At 41.4% G+C, this 20,225-nt stretch overlaps 1 protein-coding gene across 1 annotated transcript in view; it reads left to right on the top strand.

The window, feature by feature from the left end:
- The window catches only part of cdh13 (cadherin 13, H-cadherin (heart)), a 197,324-nt gene that overhangs the window by 163,511 nt on the left and 13,588 nt on the right, over positions 1-20,225 (top strand). Inside the window, exons 12-13 of the mRNA XM_034534656.1 lie at positions 3,382-3,524; positions 19,594-19,827. Coding sequence (XP_034390547.1) covers positions 3,382-3,524; positions 19,594-19,827 — 377 coding nt within the window. The remainder of the gene's footprint in view (positions 1-3,381; positions 3,525-19,593; positions 19,828-20,225) is intronic.

Below are 20,225 nucleotides of genomic sequence, written 5' to 3'. Positions count from 1 at the left end.
TTTGCTCCTGACGTATGACTGTAGTGGGCGGCGAGCCTCGTTCTCGCTCAGCTCCCAGATCCCTTTGAGTTGTCTGAGGAACGAGGCTCAGATCAGACTTAGAAAGAGCGTATCTGCCTCAACACATCCACAAGAGCCACAGTGAAACTCTGCTCTCACATTACAACTGTGCACCTCTTAAATGATTGACATGCTCTATGCATATTGATTAAGACACGCATCATTTTCTGCCATTTTTTGAAGCATTTGTTTTGCATTTTGTTTTGTTCTTTTAGTTTTCTTACTTAAATCTGGCGAAATAACAACCCCCCTGCAGAATTACATGTTTTTCGACTACTTAAGAAAAATGTGGAAGTGCCTGCAGTTTTCTAAAATCCTAGTATTTTCAACTTGAAAGTGGATCATTTAAATTGTACTCATAATTTAAACCAATCCTTTGTTTTTAAGAAAGACAGAAAGGATTGCTTCTCAGAGGCTTATGTAAAATAATTAAAAAGACCCTCGTAGGTTGTTATTATCTTACGTCTTTGGCTCTGGATCACTTCCAATGAGACAGTCCGACAGATGCACTAGACTCATGCCAGCTCTGTCACACACACACACACACACACGCACACACACACACACACACAACCCCTGGCTGGGTTCTGATACCAGCTATAGCAGCTCAGAGTAGTCCCTCGGGGTGTAGCTCTGCAGACCGGTGGAAGACCAGCTTGGAGGGCACAGTGTGTGCCTCACGACATGGACATCTTTCTGCCACTCAAGCAAAAAAATCTGGACAAAACATTTTTCTGCCGAGAGTTATTTTCACAGTGCAAGCAAACCATACAAGATATTTGTGCTTCCAGTTGTGTGTTTAACTTTTCTGCTCGCTTTTGTGTGCGCGCGTTTCAAGCAGATGTGTGTATTCGCAACGAAAATGAGGACATGTGTGACCATTGTGTTTGGGCACTGTCTCATTTGTTGACTGATTTGTTTGGGCCCTCTCTGGTTTTGGAGATAACCACGTATAACCAGATGAATATTCCTAATGGATTTTTAACGGCTTTCTAATTTGCCCTTTAAAGGGCTCTAATGGACTGTCCCCATGTTTGCAGATGGAGGAAGAACAGTGAATCATACTCATTTAGTGGTTACCCTTGAGCCTGCACTAAAGCAGACGGAAGCATTACACTTCTTTGGAACTTCTCTTTTAGGAAGAAACATTAGCCTGATATTTTACTTCGTCATAGCTCCATTGTATTTGGCTGCCAGTGATGGAATACCCTACGTGCAAAACCAGCAGCTACTGATGAGAGTTTATATAAACAGCCTGTCAAGCCCTCTGCTCTGGTTGGAACAATATCACCTCAAACAACTCCCAGGGTTTGTGCTTTAGAGTGTATCTGTGAGTTCATGTTACATTACATGTCATTTAGCTGACGCTTTTATCCAAAGCGACTTACAATAAGTGCATTAAACCATGAGTCCAAACTCAGAACAACAAGAAGCAAGTACAATTTCTTAAATAAAGTTAAACTACAAAGTGCTATCAGTAAGAGCCATTTAAGTGCTACTACGGCGCTACCTTCCCTAATCAAGGTATAGTAAAAAGATGGTGATAGTCTTGTCTTGTGCATGTATGTGTGCGTCGGTGTCACAATGTGGGTCTGACAAAACGGTCATGTAAAACAGCGAGTGTGTCTGCCAGTTAAGCCAGTGATGGGAGGAGAGAGACATATGGAGGTTAATAACCTGTGAGCCAGGCTCTGTTTTATTGGAGTAGTTGGGGTTATGAATCATGTGGCAGATCTATGTGGGTTTTAGTGTATGTGTGAGTGTAGGAAAGAGAGCATGCCATTATTAATAGCACATTTAACCTCGCAGCAGGCGAGCTGCCTCTTTTATTAGAGTAAAACATATGTGTTGGTTAACAGCAGTTATCACTGGCAGGGATAGTATGTGAGAGTAAGAGCTAGGGGGGAGAGGTGTGAGCAGAGGTTGATCGCAAAGCCATTTCCCCAGGCTTTGTCGCGCTCTGTTAGCTGAAGAGCTCCATTTCAAAGACAATTTGTCTACTGCTGAGCACTTTGGCAATGGCCTTGTGAAGAAAGTCTGCAGTCCTGTGTGTCTTCTGCGTGCGTTTGTTTGAGAAACGTTCAGCTCCCTGTGTGTGTGCCTTTGGAGCATGTATGAGTGATGTTTCACGGAAGAAGACCTTGTCTGAAGGTATGCGTATGTGCTTAAATATATACGTGTGTGCACACAGCTGAATGTGTATCAAAAAGAAGTGCAAATGAGCTTCTAAATCTATCACTTGTGACGTTAACACCGATGCAAGCCCCTTCCAATCACGATCTACCGGCCATCAGCGGCTGGCTGAGTGGCCACATTAGCAAGGTCACGATCCGCTGTTTTTCAAGGAGATGCCGACTTGGCCGTTCGCCCACGAGATGTTTGGAGAAGTCGTCCATCATCTTTAAATCTGAGCTCTGCAGGAGCTGCTGCTGCTGTTGCTGCTGCTGCAGTCACCTACACGTGACAATTTCCTTGTTTAACTATAGGACCTTCTTCTTTTTTTACAGATCATTTTTATATCAGAGCACACAACACCCTTCTTAGATCTTGGATACAATCTGAATTGTTATGTTTGGTTTTCAGGCCATAACATTATGATTTTCTTTGGCATACTGTCACCTGCAGCTCTATGTATAAGAGGTCCACGACCAATACTAAATTATTAATCTCAACAAATCCTTATTCATCCAGAGCAGTAGACACACACACTCTTGTGCTGCTTGGTGATGTCCTTTAGATCGTTTAAAAAATAAATAAAAAATAGTTAGCCTTCTTCTTTTCATGTTTTTGTGAACTCCTCTTGTTGCTCAAGAGTCCAACATATTTGGGTCAAACATAACAAAACAAAATGATTACAATGTATACATATTTCATTTTATTTATTTATTTCCTGAGCATTAGCATTTATTGTCTTGTGCAATCATATTCCACATGCTAGATGTCCCAAAAACGTAGAATCTTACTGCATTACTTCTCTAAAGGGGAATGTTTTGAAGCTGGAGTTGGTCATTCACTGTACAGAACAAATGTGGGGAACACAAATGCCAGTCTTGTCTGTTCTTGTGTCCATGGAGCTGTCTGTTTGTTTTGGGAACAAAATAAACTGTAAAGATATCTTTTCTACAAGAATGTATAGCTGGTGTTCTGGTGCTTATATAGTCAACACCTCCCATAGCTGTGACTGCCTTCAGTATATGAATGTGTGTGAATGGGTGAATGCCATGTAGTGTGAAAGTGCTTTGAGTGGCTGGAGGACTAGAAAGGCACTATGCAGGTACAAGTGCATTTACAACTTCTGACTTTAAATTGACTTTCTTCCAGGTATGCTGTTCTGCGAGACCCCGCAGGCTGGCTGAGTGTAAGCCCAGTCACTGGGACTGTCAACACCTCGGCCTCGCTGGACCGTGAGTCTCCGTATGTCCATGACAATAAGTACACAGCTGTCTTCATCGCCACAGATAACGGTGAGTTACAGATACCCCACTGTATAAAAAAATGATAGAGGTTAATTAAAGTAAAACAGTATGTAATGTGATTAAATCATCTGTAAAACCGCCAGACAAATAGATCCATTTAGCCACTAATGTAATGTCTCTAATATAACGCAACAGTAATTATTAGCTAGTCAATAAAAGGCTTTGAAATTCATGTGCCAAATTGGTTTCTTGTAGATATTTACCAGGAAACAAACCATACTTATACATATATTTTTGAACAATTCAATGAGGACTTAGATTGTTAGTAAGGACATAGAAACTTCAACAGATTAGCTAAATTGACTTTAGCTAACATTCAAATCGACTATTCAAGGTGTTAAATGAGTGTCAAGATCATCATTATGATAAAGATTAGAGTGTATGCAGTGGCAGCTAGCTAACAAGGCTTCTCACTATAGATCTATTCTCACTTGCATTACACAAAGAATTCCTCCTGTGTGATGAGTCTCAGGGTAGAAATACTGCAGCAAACGTGAACAAGTAGAAATGAATTGCATTAAGTACAGTTCACTCATGGTCAGGAGTCTCCCTGTTGGTTAGTTTCACCTGGCCACAGTGGAACTGTCATTATCCCGCAGTGGCAATGTGATGGCCTTAAGTGGCACTGCTTCTAACGGAACATATGGTTGCTGGTTGCCCGCGTCGGTGGAGCTTCTGCTCTGAGACTTTCAAAGGCACAGATGAAAGTGTTGAGAGCCCCTGCGCGTCTTTCCTTTTTCTCCGGGCTTCTCTCTTTCTGTGTCTCGCTGTCTCTTTGTCCCTCTCTTTCAATGTCTCTCTCCCTCTTCCTATCAATCTATCTGGTCTCCCGTGCTCAGGGAGATTCTGACAGATCCATTAAAGGAACTCTGAAATTCTATTAGTAGGCAGCAGAATAGCACTGTTGTGCTGGGGAATTCGGCAGCCTTAGAAAGATGAGCGTTGAAAGAGGAGTAATGATGGGGCAGGTGGACGAGGTGGAAGGGTCAAAGGAACAAGAGAACGGGAGGGACATGAGAGGTGATAGCAGGAAAAATATATAAAGCCAGGGGGAGAAGGAATAGGTGGAGAAGAAGAGAAATGATTATGAGCAGGCAGGGCAGGGAGTAAGATTAGTGTTGGAGCCAGTAAGAAAGTAAGAAGATGGCTTTATACAACATTTTAAGACACTGATTGCCAGACTGTTATATATCTGCTTCAAAGAAAAAGTTTACCATGTTGGGAAATACACTCATTTGTTTTCTTGCCAAGTCTTAGATGAGAAGATTGATACCACTCTCGAGTCTGTATGGTAAATATGAAGCTACGGCCAGCAGCTGGTTAGCTTAGCTTAGCACAAAGACTGTAAACAGTTGGGAAATAGAGTGGCTGACTGTCTGAAGGTAACAGAAATCCACCTACTTTTATTTAGCACCTCTAAATGTTACCAACTAATTAGTTAACGTATAAACAAACTTTTTATTATTATTTTGTATCTACATTTTTAAATAATATTGTGGTCCAGTATGTGATGTGAGTGGCTGAAGCTCTATATTTACTGGACAGAGTTGAAAGTGATATCAATCATCTCATCTAACTCAGCAATAGAGGTATGGCTTCTTTTGTTCAGTGAAAAATGGGGTTTGTAGAACAAATATGTTTACATTCCTCAAAGTCAGTTATGCTGATAACAACACCATATTGGCCGTTGCCCCCGGAGGCTATATCCTCCACAGACCAATAGCAGATGAGTTCCGAGATCGAATCCAAATTGTTGGACACATACAAATTTTGACCCGATGATGGCACTATATTACTATTATTACTATTATTACAATTACAGAAATCCATCCAATGATAGATTGTAGAGATATTTCAGACTGGAGGTAGACCGACATGGCCTTCCCTTGAGCCAATCCAGACAACTCAAACCGCTCTTAATCCTGTGTATGTCCAACATGTAAAAGGTGATAGATGTCCATGCTGCTCCGAGGACAATACTCTGTAGTTCCGAGAACGCTACATTTCCAGAGCTTTAACAACCCACTAATGTGGTGCTTGCTTGCGCACAGTGTGTGTGCCCGTGGTTAAAAAGTGAGCAGAATGCTGATATCCACTCGGCCCTGCCTCAACACGCTCTGTCATTGACAGGACACATTGGCTCCTTCTCCACAGCGATCTGCACAATGATTGTATGACAACCCACCGTATGTAGACTACCAACGGGATATTGATTGACCCTGACATCTTCATCTTTATGTGGAGAGCTCAGATAAATACCTATCTAACGTGCGCTTGAGAGGAAGGTGAGAGTGAGCAATAGACTTGTGTCAAATAGAAAGGGAGAAGGTTAAAGATGAAGCATGTATGAGAAGCACCTGTACACAAAAAAACAGCTGGGAAAACAAAAGGAGAACAAATTGTTGGAAAGCAACAGATACTAAAGTATGTCTGAACCAAATTGTACAACACGTGATACTTAAAATCTACAATATCGACAATGGAATTACATAATGAATGTTTCTCTAAAATAATATACGCTGCCAGCAACCTTAATTCTTGCTGTGTGTAACTGAAGGGATGAGAGTTTTCCTGAAATAAATATTTTCTCCTTTGCCGTGGTCCGCCCCAGTTTAAGCCGATTTGACCTTGTGTGCTTGCTTTAAATGGGAAGTATACTCTTGGTAAATCTTTTGCATGGTTAGCAGCAGATTGACTGTAGTTTGTGGTTAACACCATGAGGTCAGCTGGAGCTGGCCTCCAGGCTGCAACAGATGGTGAACAATGGAGCGCACACATACTATTGGGAAGGAGGAGAGTCTGAATCATGGAGGAGAGGTTAAGATGGTCCAAATAAATAGAACAAACTGAAGAGAAGAACACTGGATCTCGGGGGTTCAACAAGGGAGTGAGGTAATGATAATGTTGGTGTCAAGGTCAAGGGTCATCTCAGCTGGAGAATTTACAGCAGTGAGTCTGTAGTCAGGAGCTTATCCTCTGTTGCCATAGCAATCAACTGCATTTACAGGAAAGGCAAGACACTCCATTTGTCACTTCACGGCGTTCGAAGTTGTAGTCTTAAATGACTGTGATCGTCGCTGTGTGTGCACACACACATGCGTGTGCACGTCTGAGTGTAAATCTGTTTATTTTCATGTGCTCACCTTCATCAGTGCATCTGTATTTGTGCACATTGTCGTCGTCCCATCACAGGTTTCTGTTTTTGAGTTAAAATAAGCCACAACCCAGTTTTGCCTGGGCAGCAGGAACCTGGCAGGCCGGCAAAGCGGCCCGGTATTGTTTGAGGTGATATTGTTCCAACCAGAGCAGAGGGCTTGACAGGCTGTTTATATAAACTCTCATCAGTAGCTGCTGGTTTTGCACGCCAACAAATTCTCTTCTGCTCTATGATTCCCCGCCGGGACGCCAGCTGTTCCACCATCTTACCCGCTTCTCTTTCCTTCACATTAGTTTTTTTATATTCCGTGTCGGCGGATCTGTGTGTTTGTGTGTGGGCGATTTGAAGTTGCGTGTTCGTTCATCCTCGTTTTTTTTCTTTTCTTTGTTCAGGTACACGCGGTGCCTCTCTAGCCTGCCCCTTGCATATCCACTCACTGCTGTGTGTTGTGGTTCAATGTTTTCTCCTGCTCCTCATTTAAATGTTAAACCTCCTCCTGGTGGGAGCCATTTGTCATTGGGAGGCATGAAAACATTATCAAAGCTCGAGTTGTGTGAAACGCGGCGGCAGACAAACATACTCACACATATGTAATCTTCAGTGAGTGCTGCCACCAAACCCCCTATTAAATACACTTAAGTTATGCACAAAAGAACTGAGCAGTGTTTGCTTTAAACACATGGGCGTACGAAGGAGTGACCTCCATTTAGTTAGGCAACCTCGACAGAGTCAAAGAGACATTTGTTAAGTACAGAAATATTAAGTATTACACACACATTCACACACTAAGACCTAGCTGTGTGATAAGTCTCAGCATTCATCAGAGTCAGATCACATCCCCTCTGGTTTAAATCAAAAGCAGGAGGCAAAAGGAGAGAGGGGATGCTGAATTTGAATGGGTCACAGAAGAAGAAAAAAATCGCTTTGGTGATCAGGTGTGTGTGTGTGCGTGTGTGTGTGTATTATCTGCCCATCGCTGGTCCACATAATAGGTTAATCATCTCCTCCCTCAAAAGAGAGAAAAAGACTTACAGTGGTAGTCGGTTGTCAGTAGCAGAGATACCCGCTGTGTGTGTGTGTGTGTACATGTACGTGCGTGTGCGTGTGTGTGTGTGTGTGTGTGTGTGTGTGCGTGTGTGTGTGTGTGTGTGTGTGTGTGTGTGTGTGTGAGAGTGCGTGCGTGCGTGTGTGCGTGCGTGCATCGTTCGGTGCCTCTACATGTGTCCATCTTCGTATACGATGTCCGCCACTGCCTCATTGCCATACTAAGTGCTGGGAACCAGTGTGCCGCTCATTGCTGTAATGGGCTGAGTAATGTCCCTGTTTCAGGCCAGACCAGACACAATGGTTTCACTGCTGTCTGTCATGTCAGAAGCACACAGGGAGGCAACCTGGCAGGCTAAATGCAGATACATAGACTTTCTTTAGCCAGCTGTGATGCGGCTCCCCCAAACTAAATAATAAAGCACAATGAGCGAGTGTGTCAGCCCAGTGCTCTAAAATCCTCCGGCCAAGAATAGAATAGAAAATTGAAGTCTTTAACATTTGTGAAAATGACTGTCAGTGTTTACAGATAGCTCAGTCTTTTAGTTCTCCAGCTCCAGCTTTTGAATGTAGAAAGAAACGCCACTAAACCCTGATTTAGCTATTGGTGAATCAATGTTTGATTAATAGGGGATTTGGGACTGAACTGTTAGCATAAAGAGACATCGTAAAGGCTAGAAATCAGCCATGACGGACTTCTCTAACTTTCCAAAGAATCCATTATACAGAGAGCACAAGCTAAAGGGCAGACTAGAAAAACAAATATAGTAACAGCTCAGCGTCAAAGAGACAAAAAGAGAAACATGGAAGAAAATGAGACAAGCTCCAGAGACTTAGGGAGAAAAGTGAAAGGTGAACATGTAATAGACTGGACAATGACATGAAGTACATTTGGGTAGGAACATTAGAGAGTAAGATCAAAGGCTCTGTCAGATGTGATTTGACCAAAATAGGCTTATATGCATTCTGGAGGTGTTTACTTGCCTCTTCCTTGTCTTCAGGTCACTTGTACTTGCTAAATATATATATATATACCACTCTTGTGTCAATCCCTTCATAGAGACACAGAAGCAGGCAGGTTAACTACCTGACTGAAATGTGTTCTTGCCCAGCCAATCATGTATGACCCTGTGGAGCAGTAGACAGGGATGATGCCAGCGTTAATGGGGGGGGGGGGGGGGGGGGGGGGATCAAGGCATCGTGAACCAGGATAATGGCAGTGTAATGGGATATGCTCTAGAATGTGCAGAAGATCACAGCTCGACACGGTCTTGCCTTCTGTCGCCTGTCTTGCCGCATTGCCTCATTAACCCCAAATACAGACTGTCTTTCTGACTTTAGCACTTTGGCAGCACCAACTCAACCTCTGTCTCCCTCTTCCTGTCCCTCCATGACCACCTCTGTCTTGACTTGAACCTCTTGGGGAAGTCTCCACCTTGTAAACAGGCTCACTTCTGTGATTAAAGAATACCTTTGTTCGGCTTTGCCAGGGAAGAGACGTCTCTTTCTCTGTTGTGGCTGTTATCAGGCCGTGCCTCTCTCGTGTCCTTGGAATACTGATTCATCCACAGATCAGAAGTGATCGCTGGGCCCTGCACGCTAAAACAAACACGCCTCTGGCCACTCGGCAAGAGAGCCTTGGTTTGAGTGCAGTGATACTAGGATGCTTGTTTTGTAAAATACTGAAACTATTGGTCATGTGGAAAGTAAGTATATTCAAATTAAAATTTGAAAAGTGCCCGGCACATCTCTGGCTCAGGACTTTCCACAAGGGCTTTCTCTGTGGAGATATGGAGAGTAGTTATATGAAGGGTGTAGTTTTAAAGACACGGATCCAAACAGTATGAGATGAGTGGGTAGTAGAGATGGAGAGATAACGAAAGATTAAGTCAGATGATGGAACCACGCAAACATGGCTGATGGAGAATTGTGTTCACTTTATCTCGATGCATGTCATTAGACCAACATAGGAAATCTGTCAGAGGCTGTTCCTGATGATAAGTTAAAGGCACCATCTGTATATGTCAGTGTGTGTTTTATCATTCTGGGCTGTATGGTGGCAGTGTGATATGCAGGGCTTTGGGGTGTTTTAATTACGCAGCCTCACAGGTTTTTACTTGCTGTATAGGCCACCTCAATTAACACCTTTCACGTAGAATCTGCACCCAATTTCTCGGGCCGGGCTGTGCTGCCATATCAGCCTCAATATACTTTGTATAATTTTCTGCTTGCACAAAAGTTGACATCTTTGACTGAGACAAACGCAACATAATTACGATACTTCCAGCGGTTGTTCCCTTTCCCCCCGGGTCACACATGCACAAATGCAGAAAAGTGGCCAGATGAGACATATTTGCATTAAAGGGTGTTGTTCCCACATGATGAATCATAAATAATTAGGTTATCTCTGACTTTTCCTCTCTGAGCTTGTTTAAGCTATCAGGAGGAGGCGTAGCTAGGTGACTTTTCAACTTTCTGGGCACTTCTTTTCTTTTTTTCTAAGAATATGTTTCTGGCTCTACAAATTGCCAGGCTTACCTGGCCGATTGGTTAAGGCCTTTTAAAATGACCGAGTACCTCCCAGTTCCGTTATTTGATCGTTCCTCGCTCCTGACCTGAACCGAAATTGTTCCAGTCCATCACAATGAAGGCCGCTCCAATGCTCTGAGCAGCGAGGAGGAATCTCTGAAGAGACATGAGTGAGGACGAACATGACCAGCATTCACGCAAGTCTTTTATCAGAGTGACACACCCCTTTATTGGAAATCTGTTTGTGATTGGACGCTGCAGCTGTTTGGACTGCTCTGAAACATTAGTGGACAGAACAATAACTATATATTGTTGTATTCTTTTTATTATTACTAATTGTTTTGTGTGTGTGTGTATATATATATATATATATATATATATAATGTATATTTTCATTAACAAGGTAAAACACATGGATCTGTGTTTACTGTCTCAATGTAGAAATGGTTCATGTGTCTGAGAAGTGAAAGCCATTTACACACTGCTTTGACTGATCTGTACACAGTATGACAACCACTGTTATTATTCGGACAGTGTAGGACACATCTTTTAAATACAAAATCTAAAACATCCGAAGTCACAACAGAGCGGTTAAAGCCGACTGACATCTGATGCAGCTGTGCTGTGGTTATTGAAAACAGCTGTCCCTCGAGAAGACGGTTCAGAGGAAAGGACGTCTCATTTCTGTGAAAATACACTTGCGTTTCCACATGTCAAAATACTTGCTGTGAAAAAGTCCTATAGACAATCTGGGAATGAGGATCAGGTGGAGGCAGTGGGAGAATAAGTGCTTTTACTGTATAAGGCCTTGAATCATTTTTTAATGTGAAACTCATTTTGGAAAATTAGCTCTTTTTTATTTGAGTTTGGCTCAATAGGTCATTAGATGCTGCAATTATGCTGAAATGCGGTGAATATTTTGTGTTTAACAAAGTTAATTGAAGTGGTTTCACAATTTATTTGTTCATTTTGATCCGACACCTTATCGCAGTAAAAGTCCTGTCGCAAAGTTTTTCTGGGAGCAGACCAAAACCGGTAGTCTCCCGAGGGGGGCAATTTAGGTGTTTAATTACCACAAAAAGAGCTTGCGGCGTAAGCCTACTTTAAGCTGTATCAATACCTTCCGTCTTCAATCACTTGGCATAATAGCAGCAACTGATAACCCAAACTCTATTCTGAAAGTAATTTGCGATGCACCTGTCCCCATCACTGCTTCTCTCCCCAAAGTCATCTCTCTTAATGACTTGTGCCTTTTGTAATTGGCTCTGGCTGGGTTCATTTACAGTTCTGATCAGCCAATACGATTAGCAGGCGTCATGTGATAGTGTTTGCCGAAGCCCTGAGGACAATGATGAGTGATGGGACAGAATGAATTGGGTTATCTGAGGGGAGTTTTAACAAGGTCTGGGACTCGTGCAGTGGCAAGACGGATAGACGGAGAGTGGAAAATACTAAACCAGATAGGATGCTGAGTCATTCAGCATTACAGTGAGAGCAAGAGATGGTAGAGGTAGCGTACACACACACACACGCACACACACACACACACACACACAGTCATTTGAATGTTGTTTCCATGTTGATGTTGTCAAAATAATACTATTTCTAAATGCATGTATTGCATCTTTCTCTTATTCCTCTTATCATACTGTATGTACTATATAAAAAAAACCTTGGTGTTCCAGTACCCTAGTGGAATAGTGTTGCCCTGAGGGTTAATAAAATGTGAACTCATTGTGGCCTTTACTGCTGGGTGTGTTTGAATGGAGTCTCAGTATTGTGCTGTTACTGTATGTGCAAGTTGTGATAAAGAGCAAGGTATTAACTCTTTTACACTGTAAAGTGATGGGTAATAGAATTATCTCGATTTCAGTCAATTTTGCTGGCATAGCATCCATCTCATATAATATCATGTAATGCTGCTCTCATCTACTCCCTTTCTCATGTTAGATGTTGCCTTCATTTGTCTTTTCTCTTTCTCCTCTATTACCTTGCCGTGGTTCACCTGTAAATTAGTCTTTCTGACTGTTAAGCTGCAGCATGATGTATTGTGACATTTCCCAATGAGCCATTCCTCATGCGAGGACCCTGCTCCTGGCTACCTCTGGTCTCTGATTGTTGTTATTTCATTTCCTTCATCACATGCTTTTATGTGGCTGAGGAAAATAATCATAGCAATAACAATGCTGAATATTACTAGCCAAGGGCATCATCCACTGTTTGTTTCTACCCAAGCTGCCCTGGTATATAATAGTTGTTTTAATGAGAAAAAGAAAAGTAACCAGATAAGAATAGTCTTGTTGCAGCCTTGTCTTTGGTGACACACTCTGGGCTTTTTTTAATCCTGTGAATTCACTCAACTCATTTCACACTAAGAAAAACTGATCAAATGTCGGACTTAAATGATGGAACCATGACCCAAAAATGTAAATAGAACTGTCTGTACTTCACATTTGTTGTGCTCCCTGCCCTCACCTCCTCTCGTAAAACTTTACTGCTGCAACACATTTCCTCCCCAAGAGGACAGACAGACTGCAAACAGACCATGGATGTTTTACTCACCACACCGTGCAGGGGCAGAAATTGGTACATTTCAAACCGCTGCTGGTCACAAACATGTCTTTCCTTCTTCAGTAGGAGTAAAAAGTCAGACAACAGAAAGAAAAACATAAAGACGATAACAACGGAAAGTGACAGTCAGACATAAATAGAGCATTAGCCTAGAGCCAAAGTGTTGGGAGAAAAAGAGTGTTTGGGGGTCAGATAGAGAGACAGCAAGGAGGAGAGAGAAAGAAAGGTTAGTTTGCGGCCTCTAGCTGTGGATTAGCCCAGACGGCCCCAGGAGTCAATCAGTCTGCTTGCTCCTCTCATCTCTGGGCAGACGGGAGAATAACAGGGCTGTCTAACTGCCAGCCACGGGCAGGTGGAGGTGTTGGGAGTAGTGGTGGACGATGAAGATGGAGCAGGAGGGTAAAGCCTAAAGGAGGTGGTGAAGGTGGCCCTTGCAGAAATACCTCAAAGTACATCTTTTCTGAATCCATCCCACAAACGTAGTTTTCTGGAAGACTGTAGTTTTGGTCTAAAAATAGCAATATCGCAAATAAAATTATACATGTGCTCACAAATGTATTGGAAATTAGATCCATTTTCACCATGATTATCCTGGGTGGAATAAGTAATGGAATAAGTTCATATTTGTTTTTGATCATGTTACATTTTTTGTGTGCGTGCCACTGGACATTATGTCTGACTTTTTTATTGTGTAGAAAAGTGAGTAGAAAGCAAGTGCAGACAATTACATGAATACATCTACGACCCAATAAATAATAAATAAAGAATAAACAAAAGGGGACAAAAGCAAACTGAGGAGAATAACAGAGGTTTTCACTGAAGAGAAATGGAGGTATATATCATATATATAACCACACCAACAAAAATGCATCTAAAAAAAGGGGCCAAGAGCGTAGGAGGGAAGAGGACAAAAAAGAACAACATTTATATATATTTATTTTTAAATGAATACAATTTAAATGGTTTGCCTGCTGTTTCATTATGTTTTTCATCAGTCTGGAAGCACAATACTTTATTGTTTGTTGACTTTTGAGTTCATCAGTAAGCTTCCAGCAGTCCCAAAACTTTTCTTATAATGCTTCATCATCATCATTATCCAACGTTCATTATTTGAAATATAATTAATAATGCTTTATCAATATTCTCGCCTTCACATGATAGCTTGTATCCCACCGAAAGGTTCCACCAGACTGTGTGTGAGTAGGTTATACTGTATATAGTCCTGTATAGACAGAGAAGCTAACTTCTAATTGTAGCCTACAGGTGGTTTCAGGGTGGAGGTGCTGCTTTTGAAATACTGCAGGAGCAGCAGAAGCATTTCCAGATGGTGTTTTACAGAAATTGTTTGCAAATGATTAGTGCAGTAGTGGCATGAAAGACCAAATCATTTTAATTGTCTGCCATATTGCAAAGGGTGCCTTGGCTATGTATAGGATGCATTTACTCTTGTAGAGTGTGTCATGTAGTCTGTCTGAACTGGCCCTGAGGGCTTTGCTCCTTTTATTATTGAAGAGGGACTTTGATGAAGACAATTAAACCTAAACTCACTCGTTAATTAGTGTAATTCCTGCTCTGAAACCAAATTATCAGAATCAATCCCTGCTTGTGGAAAATTCCTTTTAGCTTTGAAAATAATACACCAGTTATTATCTTTTTTTTTTTAACAAAAAAGCACTTTTCACTTAAGAAGTTAATTGCTTTTAAATTTCAAAACATTGTGATTTCATCCCTGCAGTCTAACTTTACCGTGCATAAAGAAGGGAAAAAGGAGTGCTGCTGAACAAATCAGTGCTGAGATTTCCACCTACATTTATGTTATTTTAACCTGTTAGTAAGACACAACATGTCAGAGCCTCAAATATAATTATATTGCTCTATGTTTGAAAGAACATACTCACTGGGATTAAGTTTTACAAAACACTATGCTGGGTCAACTACAGCTGATGGGAGCTGGACTATAATAAACACAGGAAGAGAAGGTTTATGCGGAAAAAGTCTTTCCTGTTATAAAATCGGGGTAAGTGATATAGATTTTTAGCCATCTAGCAGAGTATCTCCAGGGAGGCCAAAGTATGTCTGTCTCTCAACAGATATTACCAAGAACATTTGTGCAGAGATTTATGGTCCCAAGATGATGAAGCCTACTGCCTTTGGTGATTCACAGACTTCTCCTCTCAGGCCACCTTGAGGTTGACAGATTATTTAATGAACAACGTTTTTACAGATTGCCATGAACTTCAGGCATTCATGTCCCCCTCAGGATGAATTGTACCTATGTTGGTGATTCATTAATTGTCTAAGTAGTGGCACCATCAGGTATAACATTGTATCTGTCCAAATGTTTTGTTTGTGGACAAATACAGGAAAAAGCGAATGGCGGTAAATATTGGTTAATATTTAATATTTATGTTGACTGAAGAATTTATCTCAAAGAACTGCTTTATCAAATTACAGCCTCAGAGAGTATAGCGTACACATAGGCTTGTTAATGAAATGGTTGCCATTACTTCAAGTCTCCTATAACTCCTATAACAAAGTAGATGAATACATCTTCAGTCATGGCCATAGTGACAGTGACATAACAGAGTTAATTTAAGAAACATTGACATTTTTGGGAACCTGCCTCCATTTCTTTCATTTTATATTTAAAACCAGTAAGTGATATCAGATCTTTGAGTTTTAACTCATTCTGATGATGAGGGTGCAGAGTACACAAAAACTTTTTTCCCCGTTTCTGTTCTGGTTTTTGGGACAGTGAGCATCAGGAAGTCCTGCGAACGCAAGGAGTATTGTACCACACTTTTCTTCCTGATGAGGGCACACGGGTAGTTTGGCAGCAGACCAAGGATTGCCTTATAAATGAAGGTGTACCAATGACAGCGCCTCCGGGTGGCCAAAGCAGGCCATCCTACCCGTGAGTATATCTCACAGTGGTGAGTCAGAGCTTTGCAGTTGGTAATGAACCGCAGAGAAGCACGGTAAGCCATGTCCACCATATGAAGGCAGTTAGCAGAGGCATGCATTTGAAATATAATCATCTTGGGACCAGAAATCTGAGTTACTAGAGAGTCAAGCCTTAAATAACACATAAACATAAGATTACAGGATTATACACACACACTTTTTAAGAGGCAGATAGAGCACGGACCTTTGTCCTTATTTCCATGATTTTTGTTGACTGAAACCTCTGTTACCTTTGACCAGAACTACCTGCACACTGATAGCTAATGTTGGACACTGAACAACTCCATCCATCCATCCATTTTCAATACCGCTTATCCTCATTAGGGTCGCGGGGGCGCTGGAGCCTATCCCAGCTGACATAGGGCGAAGGCATATACTGAACAACTCCAATAAGACAATAAGAGGACAGATTTCATACACAGGTTCTTTTGGCACAGCAAATCCCCTTTTTCTTCAATATTACCTATACTTTTCATTTAAGTTGGGTAGAAACATAGCGGAATAAATCCATAGATTGCAGGCAGTTTAATCAGAACTTTAGTGACAAAACGGTGTGAAATAGAGGCCGGCAGACAAGCTCCACTGATGCCACGGCAGGCTGATGATGACATAGGCATGATGCAAGGGTAAGGATGAGTGGATGAAGATAGGAGCCGAGAATTAGAGTGATTAGGTGTGGGGAGTCTTCATTTATGACAAACAGCTTCATTTAAAGCTAGCCAAGCACAGAGAGGGCCTCTCCCACCACAAATGGGTTGAAATGTTCATCTTTTTTCACTGACGGGGGATCCGAGCCCCCTCCTCGCTTTCTTGGTGTCGAGTGATAATAGATTATCTAGGGTCTCGCCTGAAGAGCTACTGTTTTGTCTGCTCTTGCTAAAGTAATTCCTCTCTGCTCTTCATCCACCGCTGATATTGTCACAGCCATACTTATCTACAATAAGGACTGTTTGCTGTTTTGTTTCATTCCTTGACTCCATCCAGAAAACCAACCGAGTCATTTCACGATTATTATACAGTTTGAAATGCCAAACTGATTTCTGGCTACCTCTCCCAATCACAGTCTGCTGATGACTTTACAGCTGAGAATTAAATAAAAGTTTTGAATTTAGCAAACAAACAGATCGTGATGATTATTTGATAAACACTTAACAGTTTTAAATGGGACTCCCTGCAGACTGCCATGGAGCAGAAAATGTTTTAGCTGCAGGTGTATAAGACAGACTGCCATCCGTCATTAATTTCTCTGTTGTGAATGAAAATATTGTTTTTCTCTATCCAACCATCAAAACATCTGATGAAGTATATTAACGACTGTTATTGCCGCTTATTTTGTTCTGGCACAGTGATCAAGTTTTTGTTCTATGGGTTGGTGGGAATACAGGGAGGGTGAGTAGGCCCTGGATTACTGCCATTATCCTTGAGAGTCTGCCCCTACTCATGCCTTTGAGGTTTCCAATACACTTGACATACAGTTAACATACGTTCATGCATTCACACACATTGTAACTGTTCAGCAGTTGGACACTTGCCTCCATCGCCCTGCCAGAGGTATTTGGCAGCCTGGTCAACTTTATGTTGCTTCTGTTTAAGAGGTTTTGCATGAATAAAAAGCCCCAGCATGGAGATGGGAAAACGTTCCTTCTGAATTATTTTCAGGTGTATTTGACATCGCCTGGGGTATTTTCCAATGTGAGCAGTTCCTGCACAGGGACTTCAATTGTAATAGGTCTATTACAGTGCATGTTTACACCCATAGGCTGTGTACTGTATATGACATCAAATTATAACAACCTTCCCCCAGAGCGTCGGTCTCCATTCTAATTCAGTGTAAAAGAGCAAACTGTCAAAGGTCTTGGAAATTCTCTTCAATTTGTTTCTAAATTTAATACAGCGGCATTCATTCTGGCAAACAACTGACCATTCCTTAAAATCCTCCACCAAACAGCGATTTGGTACCAATGGTAATTAAACACGGTTGGCTCGTCAAGCTTTGGTTAGCTCAACATGTTGAAGTGGTGTGTATGATGTTTACTAATATAAATACTAGTAGGGATCTGTGATCTAATGTAAGCTGACATCATGAGCATGTCTAGCTGACTGGCTTATTTACTTACTACTAAAGGGTGTGGGCCGATTCAGTTTAGATTCTTGGGATCACATTTCCATCAAAAATCGATTCTTGATTCAAAATCAATTCCTGATTCAAAATTGAATCACGATTTAGCTCATAGGAGTGAAAAAAAGGTCTGTAGTCAAGTCCAAGACCAGGTCCAGTCCAGTCTGAGTTGAAGGCAATCAAGACCAAGTCAAGAACGTGTCCTGTTCAAAGCCATAGAAGGAAACAGTGTCTTTCCAATGCTAATAATGTGATTGAGGGATTAGGATGGAAAGAAATCATGTATCTATAGGCAATATTGATAATCTGACATCAAACTAATACATAGACTTTAGGTTTGAGGGTCATTAGAGTATAACCTTTGATTAATAATAAACCTTGAGTTTGATCTGGTATTTGCCATATACCAACCCCAATATGCCCACATGCAGGGAAAATGTATTTTCATTCACTTTTATTTATTGACATCATTATTGATGCAACTAACATGGACCCAATGGTAGGGATATTGCAGCCCCTCCTAAGACAAGCAACTACCAATTGATAATCAATCAATTGATGAAGTTTAAACTCATTCAACTCGTTCTTATTTCAGGTGACAAAATCAACGCTTGGACAGAAATGATTTTGTCTGAAAATTAACCCATTATTTCAAAATGTGTGCTTTTGGGTGGTAAATCTGCCACTGTTGTCAACTGAAACTGCATTCACTCAGTAATGGATCAGAAAGCTTCTTTTTTTTAATATCTGGTTAAAATGATGATCCATCTCTGACTAAAACTGTCTATAATTAAACTGGAAAAAAGAAGTCTAATCGTGTCATATTTCAACTTGAAAACCCTCCAGTGATTTTGCCTCATTAGTTTTTTGTTTTTTTTGTATGTCCTAAAAAGTTAACTTTCACATAATCAGCAGTTCATGGCGGGAACATTTCCTGCTCAGTGTGTCAGAATGGGTTTCATTTCAGCGTCTCTTGACCTTTATTGCACATGTATCTTGACTTGTTTGTCAAGTCAAGATACTCTCTGCCCTAAATTGTCTGAAAATATTATATATTATTTTACCATGAAAAGGTGGAGGGGACCCATTTTGTAATAACAGATCTTGTCTTTAGGTGTTAATTGCTGACTGACCTCTGTTGTGGATGGCGTGTGGATTTTTTTAAATAACCCCTAATCGCGGTGAAACAGAGAGCCGTAATAGAGAAGAGCCAAGCTGCTTTTTAACCCTGCATCCTTCAATAAGGTGTAATCTCATACAAGCACATAAGCAGCTGCGTGCCAAGTCAAAATGTTCTCTTGCTAAACACGAGCCACTGTGATTCATGCTCTTCCGGCATTATAATTATAGACGGTTTTGTTTTGTTTGGGTTGAATTAGGTCAGCGGAGTAGAAACGGTAGGTTTGTTGGCATTTTCAGGTCTTGCTTTAAAATGTTTTCGTCATGGCAGAATGAAAACCATTTAAAGGAGAATTAGCTTTAAAATAATCATGAGTACATGAGTCATGAGTTTTACTGCAGCCACATTGCGTCATTGCTCTTTTCACATCTGCCCAGATCATTACACACAATGAGGAGCATCCAGGCCTACAGCAGTGCACTACCTTCTTCAGAGTGATTCAACCCTTTGTCTTTTCCCTTCCCTAATTTGTGTCTATTTTGTATGTTTCCAGGCAGCCCTCCAGCCACAGGTACTGGATCATTGGTCATTCACCTGGAAGACTACAATGACAATGCCCCCTTTGTGGTACCGTCTGTAGCGCAGGTGTGTGAAGACGCCCATGACAGGAACGTGGTCATAGTTGGGGGGCGGGACATGGACCTCCCGCCCAACGCTGCACCCTTTAAGATAGAACTGGGAAAACAGCTCGGCCTCGATAAAACATGGAAGGTTACCAGGGTGAACTGTGAGTATTCGATTTTGAAAGTTGAGAGTTTAACGACAGAAAATGGTTCACCTATTGAAAAACAACAATAAATACATCTTTCTCCAACAACAACCTTGACAGGCCACAGCACCATACTTGTTGTATCCGTGTATATAAGTCACTTTGTCTTTCCTGTTATATCAGTATTTTATGAGCTTTGAGTCCATTCTCACAACAAAAAGCACCCTGGGGAATGTAGGGATACAAACAAATGAAGAAAAAGAAAGGGTGCGAAGGGTGGGGGGGTTGTAACAAAAGTACATTTTTACAGAGCAGATACACCTTAACTAGTATGGCTCACATGATAAGGATGAGGAGAAAAATAATAGAAGGATGAAGAGGAGGATAGACAGATAACCAAGACATTGATTCAAGGT

This window comes from Cyclopterus lumpus, chromosome 6 (genome assembly GCF_009769545.1).
Source record: "Cyclopterus lumpus isolate fCycLum1 chromosome 6, fCycLum1.pri, whole genome shotgun sequence".
Classification (NCBI taxonomy): domain Eukaryota; kingdom Metazoa; phylum Chordata; class Actinopteri; order Perciformes; family Cyclopteridae; genus Cyclopterus; species Cyclopterus lumpus.
Note: the sequence above shows the minus strand (reverse complement) of the source record. Positions and strands in the feature narration are given on the sequence as shown.